This window comes from Patella vulgata, chromosome 2 (assembly GCF_932274485.2).
Source record: "Patella vulgata chromosome 2, xgPatVulg1.2, whole genome shotgun sequence".
Taxonomy (NCBI): Eukaryota; Metazoa; Mollusca; class Gastropoda; family Patellidae; genus Patella; species Patella vulgata.
In genome coordinates this window covers 61701250-61716896 of record NC_065880.2, presented here as the reverse complement: position 1 = coordinate 61716896, position 15647 = coordinate 61701250, and the positions used below count along the sequence as shown (strand labels likewise).

General features: G+C 33.9%; 1 protein-coding gene across 1 annotated transcript; it reads right to left on the bottom strand.

The window, feature by feature from the left end:
- Window positions 1–4903: 4903 nt before the first annotated feature.
- Window positions 4904–15248, bottom strand: LOC130010700 (uncharacterized). The gene is made up of 12 exons (XM_056098565.1): window positions 14842–15248; window positions 14576–14659; window positions 13954–14380; window positions 11756–11863; window positions 11410–11517; window positions 10491–10698; window positions 10124–10271; window positions 9810–9905; window positions 9224–9388; window positions 8278–8391; window positions 6089–6229; window positions 4904–5798 (listed from the first exon to the last, which is right to left on the bottom strand). Exons 3-10 carry the CDS (start codon window positions 14161–14163, stop codon window positions 8382–8384), a joined length of 1053 nt encoding a protein of 350 aa, XP_055954540.1. The 5' UTR covers window positions 14164–14380; window positions 14576–14659; window positions 14842–15248; the 3' UTR covers window positions 4904–5798; window positions 6089–6229; window positions 8278–8381.
- Window positions 15249–15647: the final 399 nt, after the last annotated feature.

The window sequence follows — 15647 nt, the reverse complement described above, 5'->3', positions numbered from 1 at the left end:
TAATCTACTGAAATACTGAAATCTACTGAAATTTACTGAAAACTAAAATTAAAATACAAAATAAAATATGGTCAATGATGGAGGTAGACTGATTGCGTCTTTTAAAACATTCAAAACATAATAGGCATCAATAAAATTTTAGAGAATAAAAATCGGATTTTTTTAAAAAAAAAAATTTTGGGGGGGGGGGGGGCTATTTGTAAAACGAACATCGTAATGACCTTGACATTCCTTCATCGGCGCTCACTTGGTCCAAAACCGCACACAGAGGACCAGGCCCCGGGTTACCTACATGTATTTAGGGTGTTTTCCGGTATTTAGGATGTTTTCCGGTATTTAGTGTTTTTCCGGTATTCAGTATAAAATGGTGTTTTCCGGTGTTTTCGGGTTGTTTTCCGGTATATAGTATGGCCCCAAACACATGCAATCCGTAGTAGACCGGCCTAGATAGTGCTAAACACTTACATGATCATATAACAACTTATTAGTAATAATTGTAGGCTTTATTCTGATATTTTATAGTGTTGATGTTGTCTGTGCCTGTATCAAACAGTAGCCCAACCGCTCGTGCAACCACACATCATAATCAGCGATTTTGGAAATTGACATAGACTTTCTCTCCCATTTTAGTTAAAATTGTTGATGCTTTGTCTGTTCTGTTGGGGTTTTTTTTGGAGCCTAATTTGTCTGAATTTCTACAGTGTTGATATAATTGATTTTTGGCTGAATAGCAGCAATAGTTAACATTTCACACATACTAAAACACTTCTCTTATTCCATTTCTAACGGCCATTACTACAACACCAGTCTTTGGAAACAAACACATCTTTATACTGATAGTAGTAAGGGAGGGTGTATAGCTACGCACTGACCTTGGCCTTGACCTTGACCTTGCACTGAATGATCCCGTAACCTAGTTCGTCGTAACCTTGCACTGAGTGACCCCGTGACCTAGTTCGTCGCGATCTGGTGATGACTCCTGACCTAGTTCGTCGTGACCTGACCTTGCACTGGATGATCCCCTGACGTTGCAGGTGCGTGACCTGACCTTGTACATGCGTGACCTAGAGAGAAATAGGGGCACACGGGAAGGAGAGAGAAGGAAAGAGGGAGAAGAAGGCGGACAGGGAGACAACCCTTTTTGCATTGATTATGTTGGCCCTGAAAAGGGCCGCTGTCCTCACTAGAATGTGAGGGTGCGACGCACTTTATGTCGGTTGCGTCTGATTGTATCCACTAATTCGGGAGGAGGTCTTTTCCTGGGAAGTGTTTTTAATACCTCGTCAGGTAAGACGAAGATATCGTCAGAGGTAATCACGGCAAGAGTATTACCCCTGAGATACGCGAGAGTGTCTACGTTGGGGTCATAGAAATATAGACTAGAATAGCAATGACGTCTTTTTCCATCTTGGAAGTTGTATGACATGAAAAGTAAACCCTGCAACTCGTGCTATCTGGTGCGAAGGGCTTTCTATTCTTTGCGTCTTTATAATTTCGAATGAATGTAATTGTTTAAATAGTGTCAATTTATATTATCTTGCATGTAGCCTACGGTTATTTCATTATAATCATTTGCCACATTTGGCGCAGAATGTGTGCAATTTACCTAAGAGTATTTGGTGGGAAAATATTCAGTTAAATACTTACAATTTAACACTTGTGTTAGATTAGGCCTAAATTAACGATATTTTTTTATATGTTGAATAAGTCCACTTTTATTGCGGCAATTGCATTTTAATGAATTAAAAGATAATGAAGTCGTGAAAAAGCTGCTGCCTTGATTTCACAAATTTTTGCTATTAAAGATACATTGTAACACAAAATTTACGAATTTATTCAATATATATTTATTGATATAAAAACGAAAGCCTACAAACTGTGTTCCACGTACATTTTGTCCATAACCCAAGAAGTCGCAGAATGATGGGCACAGAAGTTTCAGTAGAACCGAACAAAAATGATGGGAGGATCAACAAACTTAGTACATATTTGACATTATGTGTAAACGTCAGGAGTCATATGATTTGCCCATATTTTCGTAAATGTGGCGCCATGGCTTTTGGAACAGTTTATTTTTCATGATGAACAGGTTCCTCTGGTGGAATAAAAAGCCAATAATTGTTGCAGATCTGAGCCACAATGTTTGACACTGGTTCAGCATAATGATTATAGTATTGAAAACTGCATTGAAACCACATTTTCTATTTGACAAGGGATGCAAAAACTAAGGGGGCGCAAAATCTCTATACCATGACGTAAAGCGTATCATTGCATCTCCTTCACCTAGCCTTAAATCAAACTCATCCGAGATCTTTGGGATATACATATACATCAGCCAGATTTCTTCAAGTTTAGGAACGTGACCTCAAAGATAATACAAATTTGTTGAAGAGAATCCTGTCATCAACTTCTCAAAGACAAAAAATTTGTAGCCCAATTATTATCTGATTTAGAAGACTGTGTTGTATAAGTGTCGTATTACACAGCTCTATATTTAGAATGTAAAATCTATATACGTTTGAGATCAGGTTCTATGAGATTTTCAATTCAAATTGAAAATGAATAAGAGAATAAAAGAAACAAATCAAATTGAACGTAGAAATAAAAATAATTAATAACAATTTAATATAATGAAAATAAAATTGATTCAATTATTCAAAGATTACATAAAGTAATGATAAGCTTATTTAATGAGATGTATTATGTATAGCACCTTATGTATAGCCAGGGTATAAAATATCTTACACTATTTTACTCATACTTTGACATTGGCCAGTTTGATGTTAACCAATTGAATGATTTTGGACCTTTTTCCTGGGGAGAGTAATATTCATAAGTAAAACAAGGGTTGTTGAGCACATTATCATTGTATAACCCTTGCCAGTGGCACTTTACATTCACCTTTGAATATTTATTTCCATAGAAGCGGTTCAGTGTGGAAATATAAACGGCCTATTAAGCCATCCAACATGTATATCATATGTGACTACAAGGTACAATACTATTTACAAACTTATCAATTAACATTAAAGAAACTGTTGGTGCAAAATATGAACATTTACTGATTTTTTACATACAGGGAAAGGTTATCCCAAAACAATCTATTTGTATTTAATATACAGCGTGGATATGAAATATATTTGAAAACAAGACGGGGAAATTAGGTCTGATATGCGTGAATATCAAAAGGAACAGAAATATTTGGTATATTAAAATATATTTTAAGTTTTTTTCGATCTGATTTTCAGAAATCCGAACTCAGTGTGTATTTAAACGGTTTTTAAAATCGGTTAAAAACTGATTTCTTGAGGGTCTACAAGCTAAAAGATAGGTTGCCAGGCAACAAAACATACGCCCACAGCAGCAAAATCGTCCGGTAGTCAACAAGAGTTGTCGCATATATTTACTTTTGTCGGTAATGAAATATTTATAATACACTAAAATCTGATTAAGAGTAACAAATCATTAAGTAATCATCAGAAAATCATTAGAATTTGTTTGGCCCATGCTGACGTTTAGTATACATAACGTTTAATATCATGGACTTAGCATGGGCGATTCAGTCAATATTCGTATAAAATAGTGTTTTAACTATTTTAACACTATTTTATACGAATATTGACTGAATCGCCCTGTCCGTCCACAATTTATTTCTGGACATTCTACAGGTCACAATTTTTATCTGATCTTGACGAAACTTGAAATATAGGTGGCATGTATTGGACCGTAACTTTAGCTTATGGACCCTCTAGAAGTCACAATTTTTATTCGATTTAAAAAAAACTGTTCGAAAACATAAGCTGTTATCTATCAACCTCATCATCGATAATAAATGTTTTTTATAAAAAGAGGTTTTTATTTTAGAAATTTGATACTCCCAATGGCAGGTTTATAGCTGTCAACTTATAATAATAATGCTACTCGAGTTGGACATGTTGTTTAGATTAACATTCCAGGCAATTAAAAATCAGTGAACCTGACCAAACCCAAACATCCAAAATTTACCTCTTTTTTCTACTTAGCCCAAGGACTGGATATTTAAGTTTCATCGAAAGCGGACAAAGAAATTGAGACTGTAGAGTGTCCACAATCACATGTGAACAACACAAGTGAAAAACATTTGTGAAACTAGATACCAAGCCCAATGATTATGAATGCACAGTTTCTCCATTCACAACCATAGATATAATTTTCCAAAGCATAGATTTTTCACCACGAGATACATGTCTGTAGGCAAGTTAAAATAGGTCCGGGACCATATACAACTATAACACATTTAAATTTACAGGCATGATACAAGGAACATGGTTGATCAGTGAGTAATAACTTTTAGTTACACATACGTGTAATAACAAACTTTTGACTTTTAGTTACACATACGTGTAATAACAACAGACTTTTGACTTTTAGTTACACATACGTGTAATAACAACAAACTTTTGACTTTTAGTTACACATACGTGTAATAACAACAAACTTTTGACTTTTAGTTACACATACGTGTAATAACAACAGACTTTTGACTTTTAGTTACACATACGTGTAATAACAACAAACTTTTGACTTTTAGTTACACATACGTGTAATAACAACAAACGTTTGACTTTTAGTTACACATACGTGTAATAGCAACAGACTTTTGACTTTTAGTTACACATGTTACACATATGTGTAATAACAACAAACTTTTGACTTTTAGTTACACATACGTGTAATAACAACAGACGCTTGACTTTTAGTTACACATGTTACACATACGTGTAATAACAACAAACTTTTGACTTTTAGTTACACATACGTGTAATAACCACAAACTTTTGACTTTTAGTTACACATACGTGTAATAACAACAAACTTTTGACTTTTAGTTACACATACGTGTAATAACAACAGACTTTTGACTTTTAGTTACACATACGTGTAATAACAACAAACTTTTGACTTTTAGTTACACATACGTGTAATAACAACAGACGTTTAGTTACAACAAACTGTTATAACAACAAACTTTTACCATAACTTACACATGCATGTTAATGCAGAAATTTAGGACGATCAACCCCATTTCGATTCTGTTAATGTCCCATAAATAAGACAGTTTTGTTTAGTTTATGCCTTATGCTATCTCCTTTCTCTGACAAATTTTGTAATTTTAACTATATGGAACTGGCGTACAAGATAGAAATTATTAACTATTAATCTTATCAAGTCGATGTAATGATTTGAGATTCCACAGGACGTTTCTAAAATGTGGTTATCAAAATTAAAGACATCAAGATGTCCAATATCTGCTAAAACCCTGGTCTGTAATTCTAATGAAGAAAGCTTCCTGGAAGACTTTTTAAGACTAGTTAAACTTCTGATGTGCTTTTCAGAAGATTTCATAACACACAATAATCCATTTGAAGGAATATAAAGGCCCCCTTTGTTTCTTAAACTTAGAAGAATATAAGAATTATGACTTTCAGGATTATCAGATACAAGAGAAAGTTTACAAATATTACATGTAATTTAAGGTGAAATTTTTCTTACAATATAACCACTTATATACACAAGAATGGTGTCAACTAGAGAATCTAAAGACCTGAAATAAAAACTGATATCGGAGTTTACGTCTTGAACTTCTTCGGCCTCTGATGTTGGTGGAACATACCAGGTTGTAGCTGCATGGATGAATGCAGTATCATCCCTGGCAACAACGTTACCAGTTTCACCACATGCACTGGCTCCTACATGAGAAATTAGCCTTCTGAAGGCAGCCTTAAATTGCACTACGTTTGGGTTATTATTCCATCCACCTGTAAACCAAAAAAGAATATGGAATTAAAATGGGTTAATTTCCTATTTTTCTGCACCAACTGGGCTAATGAAGACATACAGTGTGCTATGAGGTAAAAGTTTTCCCGGATAGCACCACTACAGTTTACTTTTATTTAGAATTCCCCACTGTCAAGGGTTCTTTTAAGTGCAGCCCAATATGTAATTCGTACCATTAGCAATCCAGTGCCTTACTTGTTCAACCAACAAGCCTTCAGAATATGAATGAGCATAATCTTATCTCAAAAGAAAAATAATATCAAGAACGTACCCATTCTCCTAACAGCATTAAAAAATAGCTCTAGGTGATCCTGGCTCATCTTATAAGTACATACATATTCTAGTGGGTGAATATTTGTATTCAACACATCTTCAGCAACACCATAACAATTTATTAAGTTTAACTTTTAGCCTGGTATAATGATAAGCAGTAAACACTTATACATGTACATCATTATCAATTTTAAATTAGTTTTATTTAAGCTCAATTGATTTTTTAAAGGTCTCACAAATGTTCTGTTTCCTATTTGTAATGTTTCATTTAATATAAGAGTCCCAGGTACAAAATTTGAACAAAGAAATTAATTTTATGTAGCTACTACTTGCAATACAAAACATTAAATAAACATTAAAATACAAAACATAGGTTTCTGAAACATATGCCCTGCCCACAGCAAACAGTTTGTTCATGCAGTCAACGAGAAAGAAACTAATATCAATTTCCTAAAGATCAGGGGCCGGTTGCTCAAAACTAAGTTATTTTAACGATCCGTTAGAGTTTAACGGATCGTTATCTTGGTAACTTGTCGTTTGTTAACGGTCCGTTAAATTTCTGTTGCTGGAAAGTCAATTTCATTATCCGTTAGCTAACAGATTCATTAAAGTTAATCCAAGAGAATACTGTTTGTTCATTGGCTGAATTTTAAATTTTTGAATTCAATGTACATGTATAACAACTTCATAGAAGTTAGTATTAACAAGAAACTGAAGACAGTGAGACAACTAACTGTGCAGTCTGTTCACAAAACTTGATTAAAGACAAAAGGATAACTAGAATTTACTACAGAAAACACCATAGAATACTTTATTTTTTCCTTTAGAAATTTTAGCATAAATCTGTAGAAAAAATTATGGGATTTCCACTACAGAATTATGGGGCCATTATTTCCTACAGGCCACCAAAATTCTGTAAAATAGTATAGAATTTCATCCTATAGAAAATGGAATAGGCCCGCATCGCCCAACCTTCTAGAATGTTCTAAAGAAAATTACATAGGTACAATGTAATCTATGACTTTTTGCTACAGCCAACTAATGCCATCATTAAACAGATAACGGAGACCAACACCTCCGTTAAATATAACGCCAAGTTAACTACACGTTAAAGTTAACGGGGCTTCCAGCAACAACCTTTCTCTCCGTTAAAGTTAATGATCCGTTAACTCCATGTTAACGGATCGTTAAAAGATAACAGAGCTTTGAGCAACCGGCCCCAGATCATTATTTTGGTCAAGTGAGAGTTCAAAAGGTTCTACAAAGTGAAACAAGGCCTAAATAATATGAAGCGATTTCATAAGAAATTGTGGATGACGTACGGACAGGGGCAATGACAATATCAAACCACATATTTCCTTGTGGGCATATAAAAAGCATTCATTAACATCATGCAAAACATTTCAACACTTATCACCTTCTACATTCAAAGTTCTTAATGTTAGCAAGTATTGCTTGACTTCCAGGAAAAAGTGAGATAATATCCAATATTTTTACTGCTTATAGCTTGCTTCATTCCTGGCACAAATTTACTCCGACTTTTCATTACATCAAATAACTTATCAAAGTACTGTAAATCATGCAAAAGTAATTATTGATTGTACGCTAACTACAGGTTACAGGACAATACAGTAACTTTCACTGCATATGGGAGTCACCATGGCTCAGCTAAGAAGGTTACATTACAGGACAATACAGTATTTTTACTGCTTATAGCTTGCTTCATTCCTGGCACAAATTTACTCCGACTATTCATTACATCAAATAACTTATCAAAGTACTGTAAATCATGCAAAAGTAATTATTGATTGTATGCTAACTACAGGTTACAAGACAATACAGTAACTTTCACTACATATGGGAGTCACCATGGCTCAGCTAAGAAGGTTAATCAGGATTATCTGATGTGGTTCCCTCTTGTCAGTCGTGCAGAACTGAGGGCCTGGCTAGTGAAAAAGTATAGTCATTCTTATGAGACAGAGGACCAAGGTCCTGTGTATACATTGGCATGCATATAAATAATTCCTTGGAATAATCTCTTTGATATAAGAGTAGGCCATAGTACAGAACAGTAGGACCTCCAACCCCATTTCATTTCCTTTCACTGCATATGCTACAGAAGTATCTTTAAAATAGTTGTATGGTCACAGTATTTCTGTTGGTATAATAATATAAATTTAACGTTACCTGATTGAATTGTACTGTAGAAGAACAACCATCTAATCCATCCACACCTAACTCAAATGCAGTATGTAGTCCTACAGCTACTGAATTTGACAGGGTTTGTACAGCTAGACTGACCTGATCAAAATAAATAAATAATTGTGTTTAAAGATGCATTATTTACGATTTAGTTAAAGAGCTGAAAGTCCTTGCTATAATAGTTAAAAAATAGATAATGAAAAGAGGTAATGTTGAAAATCAGTCAAATTATTTCATTCTGAGCGAAGTTAGGGCTGTTTGGAGAAAAGTGGAGTCTTGAATTACAAGACATTTATTTTTCAACTTTATACTTATATAAATTTACCAGATTATATAAGTCTACAATGATTGCAAAAAAATATAGTATTACACAACTGTGAGCATTGCTGTTAAATTAAAGATATGTAAGAGCTAGCCATTCTTGCTACAATAGTTCGAAGATAGATACCGGAGGTAATTACTCTATTGCGAATGAAAATATTAGCATAGATAAGACTTATTTCTTACCTTCATTTTCTGCTGCTGAAAATTTACGTGTTTATTTGACAATTTATTTCCAGCTGTTAAACCAATAGTATTTTGTACATCATTGAGAGTCAAAATATCTTTCCATTCAACAGTTCCTGTCGGTGTTACAATGGATTTCAATGCCTCACGGGAATTTCTAACTAGCTTTATCACGTGACAAGCATCAAGTATAACCCATATCTTATCAGTCTGATCTGGTATTTCAAAATAAGACAACATATTTTCTGGTTCAAAGTTGCATCCCAGGATTCTGCACATTCCCATATTAGTAGCATGGCCATCCATAGTAAGAGCATGCACAACTAAACCACATTCGTTCAACTTTTGGAGGCACATTTTCAAAAGGCAAGTTTGGCTTTCAGCTGATAATCCTTTAGTGACATAAAAAGCAATAGGGGCTTACCACTTTTGTTTAAAACCAACAGCCATTACAACAAGCACTTCCTTTCCAACTTCTTCATCTTCATCTTTACCAGTGCCAAGATCTACGTACCCAACCAACTTTTGACTGTGCTTTTCGTAGATTACCTGTTTTCTAATAGCCATGGCATCGACCATTACACAGCAGCTGTAAATATTAGGAATACATGTATTTTTATATCAGTGAATATAAATGACATAACTTTTTAATTTATAGAAAATCCGTTTTCTGTCATATCATAAGAAGACTTTTTAATTATGTTATAACCATATAATCATGTTTATGTAGATCTATTAATTGTTATATTTACATATAATTTTCTTTCATTGTACTCTATGACAAGGCGTCGGGCGCCTGTCCAACGCCGTGGGTTTTCACCGGGTCCTTCGGTTTCCTCCCACTGCTAAAGGCCCCTACGCGCAAGCGAATTATTGAAATAAAATTGAATATGTTAGTCCCGAAATGACCTAGTTTGTGTCAAATGGACGTTAAACCCCATTTCTCTCTCTTTCTTTCATTGTACTCTAACAATAATTTAATCTATAAAAACATTGTGAATAATACTTACTGAGTGTATTGCTCTGGGAATTTTTCTACATTCTCCTTCAATGATTGTAACATGCATAGAGATATACCTGGTTCAGCTTTGATCTTTTCTAACCATCTGACAAATAAAAATATAAAAACTGAGCTTAGTCAATAGTGTATGATTAGATACCCAGAGAGTAACATGATGATTTTACCCTTTGTTGAACATGAAAATAAGATTATTAATTAGCACACATGTACAAGCAAAAAATGTGCTATACTGACTAATGAAACACAATTTTATGACCAAAATTTGTATTACTATTTCATTACTTATTACATTAATGATCATACTTAGTAAGTGTACGTGGTGCTGGCAGCTGCACATTTTTACTAAAATATTCATACGCCTTTGGTGAATACATATGCAACGTTAATGCAAAATAACGCTGTTCTTCGGTGTATTGACCATGGGGTTTCTTAAACAGCTCGCATGGAATATCTTAAAAGATATCAAAAAATTTACATGTAGGCAAGAACAAGTTATATTAAATTTGTTGTTTTATAAAATAAAATTTTGAAAATTATATTAAAAGTCCATACCCCTACCGTATTACAGGAATTGATTTTTTTTATTTATGCCAGATGAAATTGAAATTATCAATCATCCAACATTAGTTTTTATAATGGAAAATATGAAGAACAACTAAAGTATGGGTACCTTTGTGAACTCGGAGCTTCTCTTCCAGTTCATTATTTAAATAGTTTTGTTCTTTTAAAGAGTCTATCAAGGTTTGACAAGTCCGCCTTGCTCTTCTTTCGCGAGCTTGGGTATTTTTCAGACGTTTCTGCAGTACGTCAATTCTATCCTGCATGTCTAAAGTTCTTTTTTTATACACTGATGGGTTATCACAATTATAGTTATGATCCTATGAAAAATAATAGTACATACAGTAATTAAATGGTAAAGGAACTTTTAATATGAAAATGATGAAACCAGAAAAGGAAAAGGAAAACATTACATCCTACTAGCTTTTGATATTATAGATTAAGAAGTAAACAAGAAATATTTTCAAATTGGTGAACATTGATCATAAATGAAATGAAATGGGGTTTAACCTCCTACTGTTCTGCTTTGACTGGGCAAATGAAAACAGACATACGCCATACAGTGTGTTAAGAGGAAAGTTTTGCCCAGACAGCAGCACAACAGCCTACTCTTATATCGAATTCCAACCACCAAGAGGTCTTTTTAGCGCACACAAATGTGTACACAGAACCTTGGTTCTTTGTCCTATCTGAACCATTCTGTTGTCTCTTGTCAAGTCCTCTGTCTTCTGCACCAATGACAAAGAAAGGGGAACCACATCAGAAAATTGAACCTGGGAGTCAATGTCTTATTCACTGAACAGTGGAACAATCTTCCAGAAGTCATTAAATCATCTCTAACTCTTTGTTGTTTTAAATCAAGACTTAAAACCCATCCTTTTGAGAAATGTTATGATTAATCAAATTAACTATATGCGCTGTGAGCATGCCTCTGTGCATGGGGTACTAGCGTTATACAAATGTACATATTATTATTATTATTTATGGTAAATGATAAATCGGCAGTGGTTTGAATGAAGGTATTTACAAACCTGTAAAATTGTGACTGCATCTTGTGGAAAAATGTGTTCTGCTGAATTATTTTCTAATTCTAAGGACAGATTAGATGTTTTTGACGATCTATATAAAATCGGTTTCGGCTGAAATTAAAAATATTCCTTAAAGATACATTATGTAAGATTTAGATACAGAGCTAGCAATTTTTGCTATAATAGTTCAAAAATAGATAATGTAAAATAAATAATTTGAAAATTTCATTCAAATTACTCTATTGCGAGCGAAGATATTAGCGTTATATAAATGTACATATTATTATTATTATTATTATTTATGGTAAATGATAAATCAGCAGTGGTTTGAATGAAGGTACTTACAAACCTGTAAAATTGTGACTGCATCTTGTGGAAAAATGTGTTCTGCTGAATCATTTTCTAATTCTAAGGACCGATTAGATGTTTTTGACGATCTATATAAAATCGGTTTCGGCTGAAATTAAAAATATTCCTTAAAGATACATTATGTAAGATTTAGATAAAGAGCTAGCCATTTTTGCTATAATAGTTCAAAAATAGATAATGTAAAGTAAATAATTTGAAAATTTCATTCAAATTACTCTATTGCGAGCGAAGATATTAGCCTTTGAAGGTTTGACAAGACGTGTGCAATAATTTCTACCACCGCACTGGTTGTTCAGAGCTAAGTCCTGCTTCTCCATTTTTAAATTAAATCAAAATATGGCTGAACCATTCTAATATATTTAATATCAGAGAAATTCAATACCATCGAGAGTTGATTACGGCCTGGATCAGTTAATTAATGTCTAATATATAATTTATACCCATACTTTTTCTCGGCTCTTTGATGAAAATGGGAGGGTATACACCGATACCCGGCCACTTCTGACGGTCACTTTTGAAAAGTGGCCGTGTATCAGTTGAAAACTGGCCGTGTATCAGTTGAAAAGGGACAAAAATAACAAAATCATGATTTACATATTTATTTGAAGATCTACAACTCGTTTTGAACATGTTATGGTAAAAGAGTCATCATTTTCAACTATCTCAGCACTTTTCGAATGTGCGTCACTCTCAGTCATATTCTTACATTTTGTCTCACATTTCTTTACATTTTGATATCTAGTCGCACTTTCACATTTTGTCGCACTTTCACATTTTGTCACACTTTCACATTTTGTCGCGGCTTATGTCCATCCGCAGCACTTAATCCAAATATTTTACTATTATAAATTAATCTCTTGGCATTTTCAACACTAAAAACTTTCACATTTTATCGCGGTTTATGCTCATCCGCAGCACGTAATCCAAATATATTACTAGTATAAATTAATCCATTGGCATTTTCTACACTACAAACTTGAGAACTCTACAATTCCAACTCGTCTTCAATTAATGGCTGTTCTTGTGTTTGTCTGTCAGTGGATGTCAATACCTCGCGAAGTTAATGAATTGATCTGTGCGGAAATTAGCAAATGTACCTTGCTTATCAAAAAAGTTAAAATCCAATCTTTTGTACTGATCTCGAAGTGTCACCATATTCCTATGCAATTGGTATTTTTCCTCGTGTTTGGCGGAATTCGACTCATCTGCATGGCTTTAATTTCTTGTTCTGTGAGGGATCAGGCTTCTAAATCTTCGCGATCATAGAAATCTCTTGCAGAACTGATATTCTCGGTCTTAGAAATATATATCTGTGACATTATAAAGTATGATTCTTCGACGAATTCCCGCATTCATTTCTGCCATCCACTACAATCGACGGAGCCAGGATGTTGGCAAAACAACAAGAAATGGCTATTGTACAAAATGATTGGATGACGTTTGCTTTTCTCAACCAATCAATATCCCTGTTATGAACATTTTCCCTGACCTGATTTAAACCGTGAAATGCACGTGCGGTGTACGGACATCATTTACCTGAGTAGAAATAAGCGTTTGCGATGAGATAATTGGGGGGCTCTAAATGGGAAACTTTGATAAATTTGTGAAATGAAAATGCTTTTGAAATTGGGAAAAATAGAAAAAATCTCTATTTCTCGAAAAGGTATTTAGTAAAAGTCAGTTATATACCTTGTTTTCTCGGTGTATGGGTTGATACACCGTCTCTTCTTTGAGTGGAGATCTTCTCGACTTCGCCTCGGAGCCCCACTCAAAAAAGAGATGGTGTATCAACCCATATAACTATTACTTTTCAGGCCTAAAGAAAGATCTGCAATAGGCAGATTTAGCCCTTGCATCATGTATGTTTAAGTGTATACATAATAAATACCGGTGTGGATTAAAGCCCCCCACACCCACACTTAATGAAACCAACCAAGTTATGAAACCAAAAAATCGTAATGACAGGAACTTTATGTGAACTTAATAAAAATGCTTTCCAGCTAGATAATGTTCAACGAATAACTATGCATGGGCACACAGTGTTACAGCCAGTAGGCCTATTTTGTTGACGTTTATTTAAAGGTGCACGATTATGGATGCCATGGTGCCCTACATTGGTACTCCCCTTCCCCCCTATTCGGTACTGTTTGTATCAGTGCCATGGTTGATATTTCTTACCTGTAAATGAGTAGGTAATAAAAAGATGGTTGGAATGGCACCATCTTTTAATCTTACTATTTGTCCAGTTCTATTTAGCCATTTTTCTTCAAAATGCTTGGAACAAAATGCTTGGGAGAACATGGATACCAACTCAACGTTTTCTCTCAAGCCATCTTTGGTAAGGCGATCTATCGCAGAACAAAATACGTCACCGGAACACCAAAACATCTGAACCTGTATTTACACAACAGACATTACGACGTCATTACCTCCATGCCCGTGTAGCAGGATCGATGGACAACGGACTATCCCCTTTCCAGGTCGCGGGTTGAACGAAAAGAGACAAAGACAGGAACACAGCTATACAGTTTATTTACAATACACAGGAACAAAACAGCCAATTATTTACAGAAAGAAGAACAAGTAGAAGACAAGAAGAAGAGCACTGAAATGACAAAATAACTAAATTAGCAAATAAGAATAAATATATATAAAAAAGGATGTAGCTTAGAAATAGCTTCTAATAACTAATCATATAATATATAGAGATACATTGCCTATTACAGGTAATAATAATGGAGCATTTAGAACTATTATACATAAATAACATAACAAAATGAGAAACTGACTAGAAACATACCCTGATAAAGGTGCTCTTAAGAAATGAAGAATTAGAACTAATAATGTATAAGGAAACCATATACAGGTACAAAAGAGAGAAACACTAAAAGATAAAACAAACACCAAATTAGACATACATTTTAAAATATAAGTGTTTACTTCTTTAGATTGATTATACATGTATTATTTTATTTATAACTTATATGAGAATAAAACAGTATTTAAATTAGAAAGGAATTGTCTTGTATTATATTGTCAAGTCAAGTTAAACAAATATAAACCTACCCGAATTAGTAAATGCAGTGCTGTAGAAAGAAATTGTTGCCTTCAAGATGGAGATCTAAGAAAAAGTGACTAAAGGTGAAACATGATGTTAGGACAGTATCTAAGTAACAGAATACTACTCACCATGTTAAAATAACATGTTTAAACTATAAACTAAACTAATTATACCAACTGGAAAAACAAAACTTACTGGATATACAGGACAATAGAACTGGATAAAATACTTAAAGAGAATATCACACCAAATACTTAAAGAGAATATACCACCCTACTACACTATCCCCCCAGCACAAGAAGTGGCGTCCCGACACGAACAACCCTAAACAGTCTACAGTACACCATAATAAAAACAACAATATACATATATATTACAAAAATAATGAACCAATCCACATACCCAAACCATAATCCATAAACAAAACCAAGTCGCCATCAAGTAAAACTGTAAGCAACTGATAATGGAATTTATAATCTAACTAATAATGCAAAAATGAAAAAAAAAAAATCGTTATTAAAATACCAGTAGATACAACTAATATAAATCAAAGCCAAACAGTATTCTCTAAAACCCAAGCATCAGATTTCATCCAAGTAGGTGGTTTACGTTGTCGTTTAGGAGCTAGAACTGGTTGTGAAATATCATCAGAGGAAAGATCAGGATCAGGTGGAGAAATTGAATCATCAGAATTATCAGTAACAGTAATATTAGGAACGGTCATATCAGGAATATCTGGAACAGTAATATGAGGAATAATATACTATTCAAAAAAAGTAGGGGATATTTGATTTTGGGGGCATAATACTAA